This window comes from Ranitomeya variabilis, chromosome 5, assembly GCF_051348905.1.
Source record: "Ranitomeya variabilis isolate aRanVar5 chromosome 5, aRanVar5.hap1, whole genome shotgun sequence".
Taxonomy (NCBI): Eukaryota; Metazoa; Chordata; class Amphibia; order Anura; family Dendrobatidae; genus Ranitomeya; species Ranitomeya variabilis.
The window spans coordinates 25328175-25352380 of record NC_135236.1 but is presented as its reverse complement, the minus strand read 5'-3'; the positions used below and the strand labels follow the sequence as shown (position 1 = coordinate 25352380).

At 41.5% G+C, this 24206-nt stretch overlaps 1 protein-coding gene across 2 annotated transcripts in view; it reads left to right on the top strand.

The window, feature by feature from the left end:
• LOC143774209 (NXPE family member 3-like) overlaps positions 1-18776 on the top strand; it is a 110034-nt gene extending 91258 nt beyond the window's left edge. For both annotated transcript variants that reach the window (XM_077261589.1, XM_077261590.1), the window contains 4 exons: positions 3466-3686; positions 5058-5131; positions 7291-7494; positions 17685-18776. In XM_077261589.1, coding sequence (XP_077117704.1) covers positions 3466-3686; positions 5058-5131; positions 7291-7494; positions 17685-18217 — 1032 coding nt within the window. In that variant the 3' untranslated portion in view covers positions 18218-18776. The remainder of the gene's footprint in view (positions 1-3465; positions 3687-5057; positions 5132-7290; positions 7495-17684) is intronic.
• The last annotated feature ends 5430 nt before the right edge of the window (positions 18777-24206 follow it).

Here is a 24206-nt window from a genome sequence, read left to right as displayed (position 1 = left end):
ATTAATTTGCAGTGGCTCTGTGAGGCAACAGAGTTTGCCGTAGTTCACACTGGGAGACGGTCAACCTGCGTGTGCTTGGTATTGTACCACCGTATAGCATCCATCATTACTGAGCAGTAGGGTTGAGCGAAATGGGTCGGCCATTTTCAGAAGTCGCTGACTTTTGGCAAAGTCGGGTTTCATGAAACCCGACCCGACCCCTGTGTGGGGTCGGCCATGAGGTCGGCGATCTTCTGAATCTGGTATCGGAATTCCGATACCGAGTTCTGATATGTTTGCGATATCGGAAATCGGTATCGGAATCCACATTTAAGTGTAAAATAAAGAATTAAAATAAAAGATATTGATATACTCACCTCTCCGGAGGCCCCTGGACATCGCCGCTGGTAACCGGCAGCCTTCTTTGCTTAAAATGAGCACGTTTACGGCCTTCCATGACGTCACGGCTTCTGATTGGTCGCGTGCTGCTCATGTGACCGCCACGCGACCAATCACAAGCCGTGACGTATTCTCAGGTCCTAAATTCCTCATTCTAGGAATTTAGGACCTGAGAATTACATCACGGCTTGTGATTGGTCGCATGAGCGGTCACATGGGCGGCCACGACCAATCACAAGCTGTGACGTCATCTAAGGCCCTTCATGCGCTCATTCTTAAGAAGGAAGGCTGCCAAAAAGAAGCAGGGCGCGTCCGAGGGTGAGTATATACCTAATAGGAATATACTCACCCTCGGCTTCTTTCCGGCAGCCTTCCTTCCTAAGAATGAGCGCGTTCAGGGCCTTAGATGACGTCACGGCTTGTGATTGGTCGCGGCCGCCCATGTGACCGCCACGCGACCAATCACAAGCCATGACGTAATTCTCAGGTCCTAAATTCCTAGAATTAGGAATGTGATTGGTCGCGTGGCGGTCACATGAGCGGCACGCGACCAATCAGAAGCCGTGACGTCATGGAAGGCCCTGAACGCGCTCATTTTAAGCAAAGAAGGCTGCCGGTTACCAGCGGTGATGTCCAGGGGCCTCCGGACGGGTGAGTATATCAATATTTTTTTATTTTAATTCTTTATTTTACACATTAATATGGATCCCAGGGCCTGAAGGAGAGTTTCCTTTCCTTCAGACCCTGGGAACCATAGTATCCCATTGCACTGCATTGGGTTTCGTGTTTCGGCCGACCCCGACCCCGACTTTTTTATAGGATCGGCCGATTTCGCTCGACCCGACTTTTGAGAAAGTCGGGTTTCGTGAAACCCGACCCGATCCTATAAAAATAAAAGTCGCTCAACCCTACTGAGCAGCAGTTACCATCTCTGTACGGTGGACCACGGGTTGTGAACGCACCTTATCTTTATATTTTTTTTGGTGCATTCTGTCAATCCTAACAAGAGTTGATCTAACTTTTCTATATTCGGTTCAGATTACGATCGCTGGTGAATATTGTATTTGCAATATTCGCCGAACACAGCCGAACGCCATTGGAGTCAATGGGAGAAGAAATGAGCGAATATGTTCGGAAACGATCGTCAACCATAAATTCAGTACAAATAGAGTACAAATATGGCAGGAATATGGCAAATTTGTATTTGGCAATCGTTTCCAAACATACTTGCTCATCTCTATTTGGGAGAAGCTAAAGTTTAGATTGATGACATCATTTTGTTTTTTTGCTATTATTATTGACCCTATTATTTATAACATTTGGCTTTTTATTTCTAGAACCAAGTTTTATGTAAAATCAAGCAAGTTTGTACTTTTATTTTGGAGTATTGGAGATTTCTTCAAACTACTAACCTGACCGATCATAGCCCTTTATCACTATTTAACCCTACGCGGTTTCATTCAGGGAATGATAGAAGAAGGAAAGTTTTAAGAAAGGAAGGACAGTAAGGAGGGATGAAAGGAGGAGAGAAAGTGAAAAAAGAAAGGGAGAGAGGAAATAATTTAAGGAAACAGGAAAGGTGGTAAGGAAGGAAGAAAGGTAATGAGGGATAAAAAAAGGAAGGACGAAGGAAGGCAGGGAGTAAAAGGAGAAAGAGTGAAGTTTAATAAAATAATGTTTTTATAATATTAAGTACTTTTATTTCTTTAGCGCCAACATATTCCACAGCACTTTATATTACAGAGGGGACTTGTACAGAGAATAAAGAAATAATAGAGTAACACATAATAGCAGATACTAAGAGAAGTGAGGTTCCTGACCACAAGCTACAATCTATGAGGAAATAGGGAAAACACAAAAGGTAAACGGTAAAAACTTCTGGAATTGTACGGTCCGCTATAAGTGTATGGAGGGTGTGTGAACAGATGCTACAAGGGTCAACATTTTTAAGGAAAAACTGGAATAGTAACATAAGGTGAGGCAATAGGCCAGTTAAAAAATGTACATTTTTAGATCACCCTTAAAACTGTGGGTATTGGGAAATAATTGAATTATCTTGGGTAGTACCTTCAAGAGAAGTGGCTCAGCTAGCGAGCAGTCTTGGAGACAGGAGTAGGAGGTTCAGATTATTGAGGATGTTAGTCTTAGGTCATTAACGGAATGGAGGGCATGGGTAGGGTGATAAACAGATAAACAGAGATGAGGGATGAGATGTAGGGCGGTGAAGAACTGTGAAGAGCTTTGTGGGTGAGAGAGAGTGAATTATACTGGATGCTGTAGTGGATGGGCAACCAGTGCAATGGCTGGCAAAAGGTAGAGACATCGGTGTAGAGGTTGGAGAGGAATATAATACTGACTGCTGCATTCAGGACGGATTGGAGAGGGGACAGTTTAGGAATAGTTAAAGCGATTAGAAGAGAGTTGTGGAAGTGCAAATGAGAATGAATAAGAAAATCAGTAAGGAAGCATTAAAATGAAAGGACGAAAGGAAGGAAGAATCTAAAAAGATAGGGAGGGGAATGTATGGAGAAATAAAAAGTAAGGAAGAAAGGAATTATAAATAAAATGATGGAAATAGTGTATGGGGAAAGAAGAAAGGAATGATAAAAGGACGAAAGTGATAAAAGGGATAAAAGGAGAGTAGAAGGAAGGAATAATTGTAGTTAGGAAGGGAGAGATTAAGGAAAGAGTGAATGATTGGAGTTAAAAGGAAGGAAAAAAGAAAAACAAAATATAAGGGATGAGGGAGGAAAGAAGGACTAAATGAATTTTACAGCTATTTTGATATTATTTTGTATTTAGCTTCTTAGGAATCGGCTAAGACAGACATAAAGTTACTGATATATTCCTTGGTATTGATGACATTTTCATGCATAAACCTCTATGTGATGTCACTACCCCACATTCCATAGAAACCGAGTTCTCATTCATACTGTCGCCATTTATTGTCTGCTACTCAGGTAATTCACATCTCACCTAATTCACCAATATAAACATATTCGTTTTGCTTTTGTTGGTTATTCACCACGAATAATACAGTTAACCCCATGTGTCATGGTCTTCTGATCGCTGACTGTTTTTCTCCAGCTTTTCTTCCATGGCTTTTTTGTGAAAAATGGAACAGAAGAAGTGGTGGAATGTAACCTCGATCTTCCCGGGCAAGATGTTTGTGAATATTATGATGAACACAATGAAGAAAAATGGGTGTGTCAGAGACCGAAAACGCTGCCGTGTGACGCCTATCGGGACCATTCCTCCGGAGGATTCCGGGATGTCTTTAGTAAAATAGAGAAAAAGTTCTTCGCAAAGTAACTGTTCATCATTACTTATCAGACTCGAATTAACGCTCATCATTTCCTGAATTTACTATGCTAGCTTATCTTCCCCTCTAACAGTGAGCGAAGACGTAAAAGGCTCAGTAAGCAAATTAATATAATGAGGCCAATTTAGATATAAAAAATGAGCCATTTATTGCCGCATAAAAGATATGCATACTCACACGAGGACTCGCTCTTTTGAAGAACGAGTTGTACTTTTCAGTGACACCATTCATTGTCCCATATAGTGTACTGGAAAATGAGAAAAACAGTCCAACTGCAGTGAAACTGTGGAAAAAAAACCCACAATTCTTACATGTTTTTTGGGAATTATTTTTATGACGTACAATTATGGCAAAAACGACCTTGCATTGTGATTCTGCTCAGCAGTACGGGTACGGCCATTGCCAAAAATCTCCATTTTTTTAAAATATCTTAGTGATGAAAAAGAAATCATAATTTTGAAAAAATATATATTTTTGTGGATTGTGTCCCCAATCATTTTTTGGGCTATGGAACTGTGTGATGGCTCATTTAAACAACATTTTATTTATATTTTTGGGGATAGATTTGACATTTTGATTACTTGTTACAGAATTTTATGTGATATTGCACTGAGCAAGACAACTTAATTTTGACGCTCCTGATTTTTTTCCGTTTACAGTATTTAATGAATGGGTTAATTGTTTTTCTATTTTGATAGATTGGACTTTTCTGAATGCGGTGATACCACATATGTGTATTTTTACCTATCTTTAATTGGGTTAAAACCGGAGTGATCTGAACATTCTCTTTACTTTTCACCCTATTTGTTAGTCCCCTTAGGGACTAGAACCGGTGATCACCTGATCGCTCGTGCTATAAACAGTGATGCCATTGCATTGCTGCATATAGGAAAGAGCATGATCTCCATTGAAGTCCGGCCACTGGCTAGGTTTCAATGGAGCCCTGTAATGACAAGCTTGGGGGTCTTCAGCAGTACCCAGTACAGCAACCCATCGGTGACCGGTGATTACGTCAGGGTATGATGTGCCCTGTTGCCGACACAATGTTATTGCCGCTGTTAGAGTTTAATATCGGGATTTAACAGATAACGCCCCCATCACCTGCAGAATATGGGGCGAGCTCACCCCCTGAGCCTGCGCCACACACCCGCTACCAACTTGTGCCGAACATGTACGATGAATGTCGGTTAAGAGGTTACACCCATTTACTAGACAGACAGCAGTTCAATTCTCAACCACTGTGTGCTGCACAGTCATACACAGGATAAATAACGTCTGACAGAGAACATTCATTGTCCTCCTCATTACATTCTCACTGTATTATTGTATCAGATCATGTTTTGTCATTTTCTTTAAGAGATCTTATTGATCAAGAAATTTCAACAAGTATGAAGCCCTTCAATGTACTTCCCCAAAAAGAACTCAGTAATGGTAAATTATCTATTATCTATCTGTATCTTATCTATTATCGATCTATTATCTATATATCTATTGTCTATCTATTATCTATCTATCATCTATCTATATGTTTCTAACTATATGGTATCTATCTATCTATAATCTATTATCTATCATCTATGTATCAATTGATCTATTATCTGTCCATTATCTACACTGTGTGCAGAATTATTAGTCAAGTTGTATTTTAGAGGATTATTTTTATTATTGATCAACAACTATGTTCTCAATCAACCCAAAAGATTCATAAATATCAAAGCTTAATATTTTTGGAAGTTGGAGTAGGATTTTTTTAGATTTGGCTATCTTAGGAGGATATCTGTTTGTGCGGGTAACTATTACTGTGCAGAATTATTAGGCAACTTCCTTTCCTTTGGCAAAATGGGTCAGAAGAGAGATTTGACGGGCTCTGAAAAGTCCAAAATTGTGAGATGTCTTGCAGAGGGATGCAGCAATCTTGAAATTGCCAAACTTTTGAAGCGTGATCACTGAATAATCAAGCGTTTCATGGCCAATAGCCAACAGGGTCGCAAGAAGCGTGTTGGGCAAAAAAGGCGCAAAATAACTGCCCATGAATAGAGGAAAATCAAGCGTGAAGCTGACAAGATGCCATTTGCCACCAGTTTTGCCATATTTCAGAGCTGCAATGTTACTGGAGTATCAAAAAGCACAAGGTGTGCGATACTCAGGGACATAGCCAAGGTAAGGAAGGCTGAAAAACGACCACCTCTGAACAAGAAACATAACATAAAACGTCAAAACTGGGCCAAGAAATATCTTAAGACTGACTTTTCAAAGGTTTTATGGACTGATGAAATGAGAGTGACTCTTGATGGGCCAGATTGATGGGCCAGAGGCTGGATCAGTAAAGGGCAGAGAGCTCCACTCCGACTCAGAAGCCAGCAAGGTGGAGTTGGGGTACTGGTATGGGCTGGGATCATCAAAGATTAACTTGTGGGACCTTTTCGGGTTCAGGATGGAGTGAAGCTCAACTCCCAGACCTACTGCCAGTTTCTGGAAGACAACTTCTTCAAGCAATGGTACAGGAAGAAGTCGGTATCGTTCAAGAAAAACATGATTTTCATGCAGGACAATGCTCCATCACATGCCTCCAACTACTCCACAGCGTGGCTGGCCAGTAAAGGTCTCAACGAAGAAAACATAATGACATGGCCCCTTGTTCACCTGATCTGAACCCTATAGAGAACCTGTGGTCCCTCATAAAATGTGATATCTACAGGGAGGGAGAACAGTCCACCTCTCGGAACAGTGTCTGGAGGCTGTGGTGGCTGCTGCACGCAATGTTGGCCGTGAACAGATCAAGCAACTGACAGAATCTATGGATGGAGGCTGCTGAGTGTCATCATAAAGAAAGGGGGCTATATTGGTCACTAATTTTTTGGGGTTTTGTTTTTGCATGTCAGAAATATTTAATATCTAAATTTTGTGCAGTGATATTGGTTTACCTGGTGAAAAAAAACAAGTGAGATGGGAATATATTTGGTTTTTATTAAGTTGCCTAATAATTCTGCACAGTAATAGTTACCTGCACAAACAGATATCCCCCTAAGATAGCCAAATCTAAAAAAAGCCCACTCCAACTTCCAAAAATATTAAGCTTTGATATTTATTAGTCTTTTGGGTTGATTGAGAACATAGTTGTTGATCAATAATAAAAAATAATCCTCTAAGATACAACTTGCCCAATAATTCTGCACACAATGTATATTATATCTATTATCTATCATCTATTATCTATATTATATTTATTATCTATCATCTATTATCTATCTATTATTATCTATATTATATATAGTATCTATCATCTATTACCTATCTATCTATCTATTATCTATCTGTCTGTCTGTCTGTCTGTCTATCTATCTATCTATCTATCTAATATATCTAACCTATCTATCTATCATTTATCTATCCATTATCTATATTCTATTATCTATATAGTATTTATCATCTATCATCTATCTATCTATATCTATTATCTATTATCTATCTATCTATATATTTATCTATATAAAATCTTTCACCAATACATTTAATAAAGTTATGAATTATATTCACTACTAACCTTTCTGAAAAAAATAAAATAAATAAAATTGTTCCCATGTTTGCAGCCACAAAACCGTGCACGTCAGAACTTAAAAATCCAAACCCATCAGGATTTTATTACCAGGACGTCTGGAATTCTCTCGTCTGTTCTAATCAACATTTCAATGATTCCAACAATGTGGCGAAATGTCTTTCTGGAAAGATGGTCTACATGTTCGGAGACTCCACAATCCGAGGCTGGTGGGATTATTTGGTGAAGTTTGTGCCAAGTAAGTAGCTATAGTTGGATCCATTCTATAGTTTGATAGATAGCACTGTCATGATCAAAAGGGTTAGGAAGGATCACAACAGTGTCAGGGCTTCCACCTTAGTCTCCATCATAAATACTGGCAAATAGTTTATGGTTTTTAATGTTAATAAAGTCCATCTAACTCCATCTATCATGTGAAACATCCAGCAGCGCCAACATTTCTGATTCCATCATGATAACAAGTTAAATGATCACTTGTACATCACAATATAAAAAACTATGTCAATAAAACTTTGGGGATTTCCATCTGTCCAGTTCAGAAGCAGAAGTGATTCTGAATCAATGTTGGATGTCAGACGTCTACTTTGCCGCAAACAACTGTGGTACCTGAAGCATTGGAGAGGAAACGGCAATATGACCTCAAAACGGGAGAATGTTTTATTCGTAGGTGGTGGCCACAGACAATTTTGCCTCTCGTGGGACTCACTCGTATGTCAGTTTTACACGTACAAGTGATAGCCACATTTTTCACAAAGAACACTCATTCCTATGATAGTCTTCTGAGCTGTTCACACTTCAGTAATTTGATGCAGAAGTGGCGGTCTTTGTAAAATTGCAGAAACATGACCGATATTCATCTGAGTGCAACATCAAACTCCGCAATGAAAGTCTATGGGTCTGTGCAATAATCTGACAGCAATCAGATGCCATTTGTGTCATGTACATTTTTCACTGGGCATTAAATGGAAGAAGGTGAAACATTTTTTTCTCATAAAGGAAAAATCTAATGCAACTCTGACAAAACTCTGATGACACTAATGAAAATTGGATTCAACTAACTTCTGAAGGAGGCCTTATCCTTTTTTATTTATTTTTCTCTAGTTTTCTATTTTGCTAGTGTCCTTGTCACTACCCGTAGCATGGAACAGTACTTGCCACTCTTTCAGGTCGTATACCATCTCAACATCCTAGTTCAGCATTGTAATAAGTAGGGATGGGTGGATTCATGAATGTTCAGGTCCGTCGGGTTCAGACAATCTTTAAAAATAGTTCAGTTTGGGTACCCAGACAGCCAGTAGTTCCAACATGGTCCTCTATGTTGCTCTGACTGGTGGTAACCTTATGGAAGTCACCATCAGTAACAGCTGCTAATTATCCTGGACTGCTGTGGGTTTCCAATCTTTCACACAGAGGACGGTGTGTTAACCAATGGCTATGACCAACGGTGATGAGGTTACTGCAGGCTAGTGTGGGGAAGTCTTTTTTTCAAATAAGGTTTTTTTTCTGTGTGTATTTACTTTTACTTTTGAGTTAGAAATGTGGGTGTCTGACTGACAACTCCCAATTAATGACCCTACAAACAATTACTCCAATTTTCACTGCACCAGTGCAATTGGGAAGAGCTGAGGCTAAGCATCAGAATTGGTCACTTGGGTGCTTGTGAAAACTGACTGCTGTGAACTGAGGTGACATCATTAAGGTTATCTCACTTCACAGTGGCCAATTTTCACGAGGGCAGTGAGAGTGCTGGACTAATGATCGACCGCTTTCTCAGAACGAAACTCAATAGGACTTGAAGGACATCATGAGATATTACACTCTTGGATTACAGATGGAGCTTTCTGAATTTATTTTAAATTAACAAATTGGTATACAAGGGAGTATGGGGAGAGTCTTTTTTCAAATGATGTATTTTTTCCTGTGTGTGTGCTTTTTTAACTGTTCACTTACCGGATTAGTAATGGGGAGTCTGATAGACGTCACGCCCATTACTAACCTAAGGGCTTGATGTCAGCTGACATTACACAGCTGACATCAACCTTAAAATGCTACTCTGCTTGCCAATGCACCAGGGCAAGTGGAAAGAGCCAGACAAAGCACCATAATTTGGGCATCCAATGGATGTGCCTTTTCTGGGACAGGTGTTGGCTGCTATTTTTAGGCTGAGGAGTGCTAAATATCCAGAGAACTTCCCAGGCTGAAAATGCTAGTCCTCAGCTGTCTGCTTTTCCTATGCTTGTTATCAAAATAGGTGGTACCCCATGTCTTTTTTTATTGTCTTGCCAATTCCAGCTATGCAAATATTTGGCATGGCTGTGATAGGACCGGAAGTATCTGCATTGGAATAGCTTGTTGATTTGGTGTGCTACAGCCTTTCTTCAAGCATTGTTCGGGCTGTTGAACCCAAACAGTAACACAGACTTTTGTGAGAAGACCATAATCAGAGTCCTTGCAAGGACACTAGGTGTCCGGTACGGATCCTGAACTTTATCATTTGGGTTAGACATCACTAGTAATATGTAGGGATGAGCGAACTTGAACTGGAAAGCTTCTAGTGTCTGGTAATCGACCCTGAACACGGACTACTTAATATATGTTAGGTTTCCTGTTCAGGTTCATCATCCTAATAAAGGTTCTTAAAAGGCTGCTGTGCTGCCAATCAACAAGGTTTAAGGCTGTGGGCACTTCCAACTACATCACAGCCATATCATGTAATGGCGCAACACGTGACCTGGACTGAGTAAAATAAATAATTTTAAAAAATGTACAGTTCCCGTATTTTTAAAACCAGCTGAGAGAAAACAAATAGCTTTGAGCTGGTTTTATTAAACTGGGAATGGTAAAATATCCATAAAAGTTTCTATTTTAATAATATCAGCTCATAATTGTCTGCATAGCTTTAACAGTTATTAAAAGGGGACCTTCCAAAAACAATGGCGTGGGGTCCCTATTATATTTAATAAACAGCAAATACTAGGCAGACAGCTGCAGGCTGATAATAGCCAGAGAAGGGGCCATGGATATTGGCCCCATCCCAGATTAATAACATCAGCCCTAAGTGGCTCTAGAAATGATGTATCCATTAGATGCACAATTTTGGATTCTTATTCTCAGCTATTCCTGCTTGTCCTAGTACGTTGGTAAGGGGAGTAATGGGTTTTGGGTTGATGACAACTGTTTTATGTCCGCTGACATCAAGCCCATGAGTTAGAAATGGAGTGGCATCTATAAAACAAGTGAAAAAAAATTTGAAGATTCAGCAACCGCAAGTCATAAAACATCACATTTATTAGTAGATTAAAAAATAAAAAAGAAAAATTTTAAAAACATGATAACGGTTAACGTGTTTCGAGCTTCACTAGCTAACTATTACATTTTTTCTTTTCATGTTTTAATCTACTAATAAATGTGATGTTTTATGACTTTTGCGGTGACTGGATTTTCCAATTTTATTCACAGTTCACTTACTCAGGAAACCAGCCTGAAGTCTCCGTTCACCGCACCACTATTATAGGAATTTCTCAACTCGGTGAGCTGATGGTTGCTCCATTGTGTTTTTATGTCTATAGGGCACCCCCATTAATAACCTTATAGTCAAAAATAGGAAAGGCATACACAGAAAAAACTATTTTATTTGAACAAAACACTCCCTGACAAATCCCCTTTTTTACCGACTTATTGAGATAAAATTTAAAATAAAAAATCAAAATAATCCTTACCTGTCCACGTTAATCTATAATGATGAGGTCCCACGATGATCCTTAACGGCTCCATCCAGAAGCAGTGCTGAGCTGTGACAATAGTAATGTGACGCTTAGCATGAGCAGCCGTAACACAATGACAGTAGTGTGTGAATCCGTCTGTTGTGATGAGCAATAACGTCATTAAGGTTGTAGCAGTTCATTGCCGATGAACTGCGGTAACCTTACTGAGGTCACTTACGTTTACAGTCGCCAGTTCTCACGAGTTCAGTGTCAGGAAAACACGTTGCAGTTTCCAAGTTTTTTGAAGATTTTTCTACAGATGGTGTGGTTTTTCCAGTCAGAATGTAGAAGCCGGACTGTGAAACCTCTTGTGAAGTTAATAGCTGGAATGTTGTGGATTCTGTTTGCGGGCTCCCTCTGGTGGTTACTGCTGGTACTGGGTGACTTTGGTGGGTTGCGGCCTTTGGTTTCCATCTGTCCATCAGAGGCTGGGTGTTTCCTATTTTACCTGGCCTCTCTGTCATTTCCCTTGCCGGCTGTCAATGTGTTCAGATGTGCTCTGTTTGGTTCCTGCCTACCTGCTCCCAGATCTTTCAGGATAAGCTAAGTGCTGATTTTCAGTTGTTTGGTTTTTTTGTCCAGCTTGCTTAGAATGTCTCTTTGTTAGCTGGTTGCTCTAGTGGACTGAGGTTCTCCCCATGTGCCATGAGTTGGCACATGGGTTCTTGTAATCTCAGGATGGTTTTTTTGATTAGGGTTTTTTGCTGACCGCTCAGTCCCCTTTTGTGTCATTCTGCTTTCTAGTTTTCAGCGGGCCTCTATTTGCTAAAGCTATATACATCATCTCTATGTGTGTGCCTTCCTCTCATTTCACCGTCAATACATGTGGGGGGCAACTATATCTTTGGGGTTAATTCCTCTGGAGGCAAGTGAGGTCTTTGTTTTCTCTGCAGTACTAGTTAGCTCTTAGGCTGGTGCGTGGCGTCTAGAACCAACGTAGGCACGCTCCCTGGCTATCTCTAGTTGCGTTTGTCAGGCGTAGGGCAGCGGTCAGCCCAGGTTCCATCACCCTAGAGCTCGTCCGATATTTATTATACTTTGCTCATCCTGTGCTATCCCTAGCCATTGGGGATTCATGATAGTATAGCCGGCCCACAAAGTGTTAATTGTTTGGGCTGAAGCAGGAGAATAAGAAGTGTTCAAGGAATTTTTTTTTTTTTTCCTTCAGAGTTTTGCTGCCTAGCCCTTAATTGCTGTCTAGCTGTTTCTTACCTCCTCTTAACCCTTGAATGGCTCTGATCTTAGCTGTTTATCATGGATGTCCAGAGTTTGGCTTCCAGCCTGAGTAATCTCGCGGCAAAGGTTCAAAACATACAGGATTTCGTTGTTCACACTCCCATGTCTGAACCTAGAATTCCTATTCCAGAGTTTTTTTCTGGAGATAGATCTACCTTCCTGAATTTCAGGAACAATTGTAAATTGTTTCTCTCTTTGAAATCTCGCTCCTCTGGAGACCCTGCTCAACAGGTCAAGATTGTTATATCGTTCCTACGGGGCGACCCTCAGAATTGGGCATTTGCATTGGCACCAGGGGATCCTGCATTGCTCAGTGTGGATGCATTTTTTCTGGCATTGGGATTGCTCTATGAGGAACCTAACCTAGAGATTCAGGCTGAAAAGGCCCTCTCTCAGGGGCATGATGAAGCGGAAATATATTGTCAGAAATTTCGGAAATGGTCGGTGCTTACTCAGTGGAATGAGTGCGCCCTGGCTGCAAACTTCAGAAATGGTCTTTCTGAGGCCATTAAGGATATTATGGTGGGGTTCCCTGCGCCTACAGGTCTGAATGAGTCTATGGCTATGGCCATTCAGATTGATCGGCGTTTACGGGAGCGCAAACCCGTGCACCAGTTGGCGGTGTCTTCTGAACAGGCACCTGAGACTATGCAAGGTGATAGAATTCAGTCCAGAAGTGAACGGCAAAATTATAGGCGGAAAAATGGTTTGTGTTTTTATTGTGGTGATTCAGCTCATGTTATATCAGCATGCTCTAAACGCACAAAAAGGGTTGATAAATCTTTTGCCATTAGTATTCTGCAGTCTAAGTTCATTTTGTCTGTAACTCTGATTTGTTCACTGTCATCCATTTCCGTCGATGCCTATGTGGATTCGGGCGCTGCCCTGAGTCTTATGGATTGGTCATTTGCTAAACGCTGCGGTTTTAGTCTAGAGCCTCTGGAAGTTCCTATTCCTCTGAAAGGAATTGATTCTATACCATTGGCTATGAATAAACCGCAGTATTGGACACAAGTGACCATGCGCATGACTCCCGTTCATCAGGAGGTGATTCGCTTCCTTGTACTGTATAATTTACATGATGTACTAGTGCTTGGTCTGCCATGGTTACAAACTCATAATCCTGTCCTGGACTGGAAAACAATGTCTGTGCTAAGCTGGGGATGTCACGGGGTTCATGATGATGCACCTCCGATTTCTATAGCTTCATCTACTCCTTCGGAGATCCCTGCATTTTTGTCGGATTATAGGGATGTTTTTGAGGAGCCTAAGCTCAATTCGCTCCCTCCCCATAGAGAGTGTGACTGTGCTATAGAATTGATTCCTGGCAGTAAGTTCCCTAAGGGTCGTTTATTTAATCTGTCACTGCCAGAGCATACTGCTATGCGGAATTATATTAAGGAGTCCTTGGAAAAGGGACATATTCGTCCATCTTCGTCCCCTCTGGGAGCAGGTTTTTTTTTCGTGGCAAAAAAAGATGGTTCCCTGAGGCCTTGTATAGATTATCGCCTTCTGAATAAGATTACAGTCAAATACCAGTATCCATTGCCATTATTTACTGATTTGTTTGCTCGCATTAAGGGGGCTAGGTGGTTCACTAAAATAGATCTTCGTGGTGCGTATAATCTGGTGCGGATAAAACAGGGTGATGAGTGGAAAACCGCATTTAATACGCCTGAGGGCCATTTTGAGTATTTGGTAATGCCTTTTGGACTCTCCAATGCTCCGTCAGTCTTTCAGTCCTTTATGCACAATATTTTCCGTGAATATCTGGATAAGTTTATGATTGTGTATTTGGATGATATTTTGGTGTTTTCTGATGACTGGGAGTCTCATGTTCTACAGGTCAGGAAGGTGTTTCAAGTTTTGCAGGCCAATTCTCTGTTTGTGAAGGGCTCAAAGTGTCTCTTCGGAGTCCAGAAGATTTCTTTTTTGGGGTACATTTTTTCTCCTTCTACTATTGAGATGGATCCCGTTAAGGTTCAGGCTATTTGTGACTGGACACAACCTACGTCTGTTAAGAGCCTTCAGAAGTTCTTGGGGTTTGCTAATTTTTATCGTCGGTTCATTGCTAATTTTTCCAGTATTGTTAAACCTTTGACTGATTTGACTAAAAAGGGTGCTGATGTTGCTGATTGGTCTCCTGCGGCCGTGGAGGCCTTTCGGGAAATTAAGCGCCGGTTTTCTTCTGCTCCTGTGTTGTGTCAACCAGATGTTTCACTTCCTTTCCAGGTGGAGGTTGATGCTTCCGAGATTGGAGCGGGGGCGGTTTTGTCACAGAGAAGTTCTAATGGCTCGGTGATGAAGCCATGTGCTTTCTTCTCTAGAAAATTCTCGCCCGCCGAGCGCAATTATGATGTGGGTAACCGGGAGCTTTTGGCCATGAAGTGGGCATTTGAGGAGTGGCGTCATTGGCTTGAGGGTGCTAAACATCGCGTGGTGGTCTTGACTGATCACAAGAATCTCACTTACCTTGAGTCTGCCAGGCGTTTGAATCCTAGACAGGCTCGTTGGTCGTTATTTTTTTCTCGTTTCAATTTCGTGGTTTCATACCTGCCAGGTTCAAAGAATGTGAAGGCAGATGCTCTTTCCAGGAGTTTTGTGCCTGACTCTCCTGGAGACACTGGGCCTGCTGGTATCCTTAGGGATGGGGTAATATTGTCCGCCGTATCCCCAGACTTGCGACGCGCATTGCAGGAGTTTCAGGTGGATAAACCGGATCGATGTCCACCAGAAAGACTGTTTGTTCCGGATGATTGGACCAGTAGAGTCATCTCCGAGGTCCATTCTTCTGTGTTGGCTGGTCATCCTGGAATATTTGGTACAAGAGACTTGGTGGCCAGGTCTTTTTGGTGGCCTTCCTTGTCTAGGGATGTGCGTACCTTTGTGCAGTCTTGTGAAGTGTGTGCTCGAGCTAAGCCTTGCTGTTCACGGGCTAGTGGGTTGTTGTTATCCTTGCCCATCCCGAAGAGGCCTTGGACGCACATTTCCATGGATTTTATTTCTGATCTCCCGGTTTCACAGAAAATGTCCGTTATCTGGGTTGTGTGTGACCGCTTTTCTAAGATGGTTCATTTGGTGCCCTTGCCTAAGTTGCCCTCCTCCTCTGAGTTGGTTCCTTTGTTTTTTCAGAACGTGGTTCGTTTGCATGGGATTCCGGAGAATATCGTTTCTGACAGGGGATCCCAGTTTGTGTCTAGATTTTGGCGGACGTTTTGTGCCAAGATGAGCATTGATTTGTCTTTCTCGTCTGCATTCCATCCTCAGACGAATGGCCAGACGGAGCGAACTAATCAGACCTTGGAAACTTATTTGAGGTGTTTTGTTTCTGCTGATCAGGATGACTGGGTTGCTTTTTTGCCACTGGCCGAATTTGCTCTTAATAATCGGGCTAGTTCGGCCACGTTGGTCTCTCCTTTTTTTTGTAATTCGGGGTTTCATCCTCGTTTTTCCTCTGGTCAGGTGGAGTCTTCGGATTGTCCTGGAGTGGACGTGGTGGTGGACAGGCTACATCACATTTGGAATCAGGTGGTGGATAATTTGAAGTTATCTCAGGAGAAGACTCAGCAGTTTGCTAATCGCCGTCGCCGCGTGGGTCCCCGACTTCTTGTTGGGGACTTGGTGTGGTTGTCTTCTCGTTTTGTCCCTATGAAGGTCTCTTCTCTCAAGTTCAAGCCTCGGTTCATCGGTCCTTATAGGATCTCGGAGATTCTTAACCCTGTATCTTTCCGTTTGGATCTTCCAGCATCGTTCGCTATTCATAATGTGTTCCATCGGTCGTTGTTGCGGAGGTATGAGGTGCCTGTTGTTCCTTCGGTCGAGCCTCCTGCTCCGGTGCTGGTGGAGGGAGAATTGGAGTATGTTGTTGAAAAGATCTTGGATTCTCGTGTTTCCAGACGCAAACTCCAGTATTTGGTTAAGTGGAAGGGTTATGGTCAGGAGGACAATTCCTGGGTGGTCGCCTCCGATGTTCATGCGACTGATTTGGTCCGCGCCTTCCATAGAGCTCACCCTGATCGCCCTGGGGGTTCTCGTGAGGGTTCGGTGACCCCTCCTCAAGGGGGGGGTACTGTTGTGGATTCTGTTTGCGGGCTCCCTCTGGTGGTTACTGCTGGTACTGGGTGACTTTGGTGGGTTGCGGCCTTTGGTTTCCATCTGTCCATCAGAGGCTGGGTGTTTCCTATTTTACCTGGCCTCTCTGTAATTTCCCTTGCCGGCTATCAATGTGTTCAGATGTGCTCTGTTTGGTTCCTGCCTACCTGCTCCCAGATCTTTCAGGATAAGCTAAGTGCTGATTTTCAGTTGTTTGGTTTTTTTGTCCAGCTTGCTTAGAATGTCTCTTTGTTAGCTGGTTGCTCTAGTGGACTGAGGTTCTCCCCATGTGCCATGAGTTGGCACATGGGTTCTTGTAATCTCAGGATGGTTTTTTTGATTAGGGTTTTTTGCTGACCGCTCAGTCCCCTTTTGTGTCATTCTGCTTTCTAGTTTTCAGCGGGCCTCTATTTGCTAAAGCTATATACATCATCTCTATGTGTGTGCCTTCCTCTCATTTCACCGGTTTTCTCTGCAGTACTAGTTAGCTCTTAGGCTGGTGCGTGGCGTCTAGAACCAACGTAGGCACGCTCCCTGGCTATCTCTAGTTGCGTTTGTCAGGCGTAGGGCAGCGGTCAGCCCAGGTTCCATCACCCTAGAGCTCGTCCGATATTTATTATACTTTGCTCATCCTGTGCTATCCCTAGCCACTGGGGATTCATGATACTGGACCTGTGATATTACGACATGTTTATCAATTTTCTCCCTCCATAAGCTGCAATAATACACTGGTTATACATTTGAAATGTCTCATAATCATGTTTGCTTTGCTACCATTGTGTTGAACTGCCCCTCTTTATCAATGCAGTGTTTTGCTTACTTGTACAATGGCCCTGTAAATTGATTTTGTCCCCAACTACCAATTTTTTTAGTCCTTTTTGCTGCCAATTTTGATCCACCTACTACAAGAGGAAACTTTTTGATATGTTTTTTAGGGCCACTTTAAGCTCCCAATTCACCTCTATTTGTAAGTGTCCGTCAAAAATCTTTCTAGTTCATTACTCCATTAAAAAGATATTCTCAGTGGTCTATGTGAAAAATATTTATTAAAAAAATAGAATTATATTGAAACGGTATTTATTTGTCAATGTCAAAGTTTTGTGGAGAGTTGCATGGGACATTACTTCAAATAAAACTGGCAATGGATCCGGTTTAGAAGCGAGGCGATTAAATTTGTTGAAGATTGCTGCATTATAATAGTTAATACATTTGTGTGCCCCTCAAGTTTTTGTATGATAACAAAATTTATGCTTTATCCTTTTCGCTGATATAAAAAAGTGTAATTCGTTTGATCAGTAATGGCTAAATTGTCTTTCTTAAAAATATGTATCTACAGCTCTCAAGCAAATAGACCTCCATGTGCCCCACCATGCAGGTCCATTACTGGCGACAGATGCGGAGAATAACTATCTCGTACACTGGAGAGCACATCAGAAGCCTCTGCGTATTGTACGTACTGGAGTTAAAGAGTTACATTACATTGCTACGGAGCTGGATGGACTGGGAGCTCGGGAAGGAATGGTGATCGTCCTGAATTGCTGGGCTCATTTTTCCACCTATCCATTAGGACTGTACATTCAACGTCTCTGGCACATTCGCAAAGCTGTAGCTAGACTTTTGGAACGTAGCCCTGACACAAAGATAATTATTAAGTCAGCCAACACTGGATACAATTTTCCCTTTGTTAATGACTGGTTGTCCTATCAATTAGACATAGTGATGAGAGCCATATTTTCCAAGCTGCCAGTCACCATATTAGATACCTGGCAAATGACCTCTTGCCATCAAGAACCAGAGGATCTTCACCCAAAAAAGGTCATTATCAAAAATGAAGTGGATCTAATGTTGTCCTTTATATGTCCTAAATAATGTGAAGTACAGTGACATAAGTGGCATTAAAGATGTTATCCTCTGCACTACTTTAGCGTTGATGACCAATCCTTAGGGTAGGTTATCAATGTTTGACCGGTCGGGGTTTGACACCTTGCACCCCCACCAATCAGCCGTTATCAGTGGCGGTGGCCGAAAGCTGGAGATGCTCACTGGTAGTCTTCTGATAGTGGCCATGGCAGGGTGCTACACATCCACCTCCTATTCAAATCAATAAAAGATGGACATGTAGTACCCAGCCACTGCCATCAGAAGAGTATTTCTGGCTGGCAGTCACCAACATTGAGGATGTCTGATCACTGGGGGTGCCGAGCGTCAGACCCCGGCCAATCAGACATTGATGACTTATCGTAGGGATAAGTCATCAATGCCAAAGTAGGGGGCAACCTCTATAAGTTATGCGTCCAGCTGAATCTGTTGCTTTGCCATTGAAGATGTTTTTCCATGAGCATAAAACAGCACCACAATAAGTAGTAAATGTGTGATCGAAGGAATGGGAAAATCAATCTTTTTGGTATTAAATGGAAGTTAAGACTGAGTAGCCTCGAAAGCTTGCTATATGATACGACCTTTACAGTTAGCCATAAAAAGGTGGCAACTACTGCAGACTCTCAACCGTTAATATTTTTCCATCTACTAACACCGTACAAAGACATATATTTTTCCTGTATCAAAAATTTGACACATTTCTAAAAATGTGCAATTTTCAAACTTTGTATGATTATTAGTGATGATTGAATAGTGAAATATTCGGATTCGGAAAAATCAGCACAAATAATTTCTAATATCCGTGTATTCGTACCGAATAAGGAATCCAATGCAAGTCAATAGGAAAGCCGAATATTTTTCTGCTGGACTCAAAAAACAGTTCTGGGGGCCTGAGAAATAAGCTGAAATGGATGGGAAAGAGCTAAAACTAAATGGGAACATCATGGACAAGATGCCTGCATGCCTTTCTGAGTCACATATGGCATATGGGGATAATGTTGTCAGACTATTGCACCAGTTTTACTGATTTTTACAAAGACTTAAGCCAAGCAAAAAACATTTTTAAAGGGAAAAATGCTGAGAAACATGTTTTCCTTCATAATTGTAGGTATATAATTAAATTATACCTCCCCTTTAGCATATGCTCACATGGAGCGTTTTGGCTTTAGTTTTTCCTTTAACGTTTGTGAGGGCTCTCACTCCTACATTTGGGAGGACCCTCCCTCATGCCCTAAAGTTAGCCAGAGAGTGGAATCCATATTCCCCATCTTTTTACAATGCCGCTTCAAACATGTAGATTTGAATTTTGGGCTTTGCCCACCTCCATCACCGTGTCCACCACCATGTCATTATGCGGCCTTCACTTTTCATTTTCAGAGGGCCACCGTGTGCTGTGAAACCTGCAGATTGTAAAAGTTCATGGTTCATTTTTGCCACCAGATCCCAATGGAGCCACTGTCATAATGGGTGAAGCCTCTGTAAGGTGAATGTAATACCGGAGTTGGGGAGCTGTATGATCAATGTCAGGAAAATGGATTCTACCAAACACCAAAACCACTAGAATTAAATTCAGAATACAGTGTATATACAGTTATATGAAAAAGTTTGGGCACCCCTATTAATCTTAAGCTTAATGTTTTATAAAAATTGTTTTTTTGGCCACAGCTATTTCAGTTTCATATATCTAATAACTGTTGGACACAGTAATGTTTCTGCCTTGAAATGAGGTTTATTGTACTAACAGAAAATGTGCAATCTGCATTCAAACAAAATTTGACAGGTGCATAAGTATGGGCACCTCACCAGAAAAGTGACATTAATATTTAGTAGATCCTCCTTTTGCAAAAATAACAGCCTCTAGTCGCTTCCTGAAGCCTTTAATGAGTTCCTGGATCCTGGATGAAGGTATTTTTGACCATTCCTCTTTACAAAACAATTCCAGTTCAGTTAAGTTTGATGGTCGCCGAGCATGGACAGCCCTCTTCAAATGATCCCACAGATGTTCAATGATATTCAGGTCTGGGGACTGGGATGGCCATTCCAGAACAGTGTAATTGTTCCTCTGCATGAATGCCTGAGTAGATTTGGAGCGGTGTTTTGGATCATTGTCTTGCTGAAAGATCCATCCCCTGCGTAACTTCAACTTTGTCACTGATTCATGAACATTATTGTCAAGAATCTGCTGATACTGAGTGGAATCCATGCGTCCCTCAACTTTAACAAGATTCCCGGTGCCAGCACTGGCCACACAGCCCCAAAGCATGATGGAACCTCCACCAAATTTTACTGTGGGTAGCAAGTGTTTTTCTTGGAATGCTGTGTTTTTTTGTCGCCATGCATAACGCCTTTTTGTATGACCAAACAACTCAATCTTGGTTTCATGAGTCCACAGGACCTTCTTCCAAAATGAAATTGGCTTCTCCAAATGTGCTTTTGCATACCTCAGCCGACTCTGTTTGTGGCGTTCTTGCAGAAGCGGCTTCTTTCGCATCACTCTCCCATACAGCTTCTCCTTGTGCAAAGTACGTTGTATAGTTGACAGATGCACAGTGACACCATCTGCAGTAAGTTGATGCTGCAGCTCTCTGGAGGTGGTCTGAGGATTGTCCTTGACTGATCTCACCATTCTTCTTCTCTGCCTTTCTGATGTTTTTCTTGGCCTGCCACTTCTGGCCTTAACAAGAACTGTACCTGTGTTCTTCCATTTCCTTACTATGTTCCTCACAGTGGAAATTGACAGGTTAAATCTCTGAGACAGCTTTTTGTATCCTTCCCCTGAACAACTATGTTGAATAATCTTTGTTTTCAGATCATTTGACAGTTGTTTTGAGGAGCCCAAGATGCCACTCTTCAGAGGAGATTCAAACAGGAGAACAACTTGCAAGTGGCCACTTTAAGTAGCTTTTCTCATGATTGCATACACCTGGCTATGAAGTTCAAAGCTCAATGAGGATACAAAACAAAAAAAAGTGCTTTAGTAATTCAGTAAAAAGTAGGTAGGAGTATTTAAAACAAGAAAATGTTAAGGGTGCCCATACTTATGCACCTGTCAAATTTTGTTTGAATGCAGATCGCACATTTTCTGTTAGTACTAGTGTTGAGCAATACCTTCCGATATTCAAAAGTATCGGTATCGGATTGGATCGGCCGATATCCAAAAAATATCGGATATCGCCGATACCGATACCCGATACCAATGAAAGTCAATGGGACACAAATATCGGAAGCGATCCTGGATGGTTCCCAGGGTCTGAAGGAGAGGAAACTCTCCTTCAGGCCCTGGGATCCAAATTCATGTAAAAAATAAAGAATACAAATAAAAAATATGGTTATACTCACCCCTCCGACAGACCCTGGACCTCAGCGGTGCAAGCGTCTGCCTCCGTTCCTAAGAATGCAGTGAGTGAACAGGACCTTCGATGACGTCGCGGTCACATGAGCGGTCACGTGAGCAGTTGGGTGACCGCGACTTCATCGCAGGTCCTTCATTCACTGCATTCTTAGGAACGGAGGCAGACGCTTGCACCGCTGAGGTCCAGGATCCGTCGGAGGGGTGAGTATATCCATATTTTTTATTTTTATTCTTTATTTTTTACATGAATATGGATCCCAGGGCCTGAAGGAGAGTCTCCTCTCCTCCAGACCCTGGGAACCATACGCACCACACACGCCGAAGATGACTGGGAACTTATAGGAACTTCCGATTCCGATTTCCGATATCACAAAAATATCGGAACTCGGTATCGGAATTCCAATACAGCGAATATCGGCCGATACCCGATATTTGCAGTATCGGAATGCTCAACACTAGTTAGTACAATAAACCTCATTTCAAGGCAGAAACATTACTGTTTCCAACAGTTATTAAATATATGAAACTGAAATAGCTGTTGCAAAAAAAAACAATTTTTATAAAACATTAAGCTTAAGATTAATAGGGGTGCCCAAACTTTTTCATATAATTGTAAGTGAGGGCCTGTATTGTGGTCAGTATGTCCGGCCTAAACCCGTGTCAGGAACATGTGCAAGCCTCATTTTCCTTGGACACAGTCTCCTCAAGGGAAAGAGACAGGAGTGCCATTGACCAATCTGCACAAGTCTACGCACTTCTTCTGGAAACCAACACAACCAGGCAGAATGTATCCATGGTTTTGAGAAATTACAGGATATGTCCCAGAGTGTTGAGGTCTGCATAGAAGATATGGGAAACTAGGAAAAATAGAGTGCAATAGGGTCTTAACTGAAAACACAATAAGGTGCAAAGAAAAAAGGAATCTACTCACCTGATGAAGCTACACCTAAGCAACATGTTTAGCACATATCAACCGCTGCAAAATACAGGTCCATAAGGAAAGAGTGGCACAGGATCCACATGAATATGTTCAGATAGTCGATGATATTTTCAAAAGCTTTATTGGATAGGTCCTCTTCATCAGGACTAAACCCATGGCAACTGTCAAGGTTGATTTATTTATACATGGTGTCTTTTTTTTCTGCTTTACTTCCTTTTTCCTTTGAAAAAAAAAACACAGCCAAAGAGGACACATGAGTGTGTCAAAGTTCATCACACAACAAAATTTAAACAATATGAAAAAAAGGTTAAAAACCAAGGTTCTTTGCTATCAAAGAGAGCCAGACTTGCCTATACCCCTGAAGCCTGAAAAATAGAATTACAATTAATATTAAAAATGATTTTAAAGTGTAAAAAAAATATAAAAGCAAGGTATATTGATTATACATCTGAAACATATGTAGAATATGATCCTGCAATGATTTGATCTCGAGGGAGACCCAAATTGGACTGATAAGGTCACGCGCCACCCGGGAGTTATTCAGATCTGCTGGCCGTTTAAAGAGTCAAAAAAGAACAAGATACCAAATATGTATTGGAAGACGAAATAAAGTTCTTCTGGAAACTACCCAACCAGGCAGAATTAATCTTTTGCATGGTTTTGGTCTGTGGAGTGTATTACTCTGGTGACAGACAGTGCTACAAAGCTCAGGTAAAGGCCTTATCGTGGCCATGACCATGTTCCAATGTGTGTAAGGTGACAGCTGAATAGGTCTGTGGAGAACATTAACCCAGTCTCTTTGACATGCTTAAAATATACAGAAACTGGCCAATGCCCCACCACCATTTTTTATAAGGACTCAAATTTAGAAAATGTAAGGGAAGCAACAGTTTAATAAAGAGACAAAAGTCTCATTTAGGAGCCTGGAAAAGTCAGCAATGGTCTTTGTCCAGCACCGGAAAATGTAAATTGCTAACGAATATATATGCCCTATCTAACTAACAATTTGTGAACAGACATACAGTATATGCTGACAAGGGACAACTGAGCGCTGCACTGGGGCAACGAACTGGATGTGGTTGCTGTCTGTTGTGTTTGTGCAACTGCAGGTTGTGGACAGGAGGCCTCAGTGCTTCCTTCTTGGACAGCAGAGTGGGAATGACGTAACATAGTGATAGGGTGAGTGGCTTCACCATCAGACACATGTTTTGTACCTAGGTGTTCCACCCACCTACTGTGGTGCTGCGTATATGAGCAGTATATGGCGTATGCTAACAGAGGTATTATGTTGAATTTCCCTTTATAAAGGGATGTGTGGGTAAGATTTTCGAACTTGCAGCATATGCTGTATATAGAGCAGGTTTCATTACTCATATTATTCTGTGTAAGGCAGAAACCTGAAGAATTGTGTGGATCATATTAATGCATTTCATGTTCCAAAATGTCCAAGTGCAGACCAAAAAGTATCTGCCTACCAGATACACACTTAAAGAGACTGTGAGAAGGGCAACACAGTAAAAACATATTATAATTGACTATATAGAGTTTGAGAGTAGACATTTGACCATTGTACAATGTGCAACGTCTTCCAAAAATTATACAAGGGGTCTGTATCATACACACTGAAAGAGACTACGATGGGAATTCACAATACATTTTGCCGTTATTACAAGAAGTAGTGATAGAGA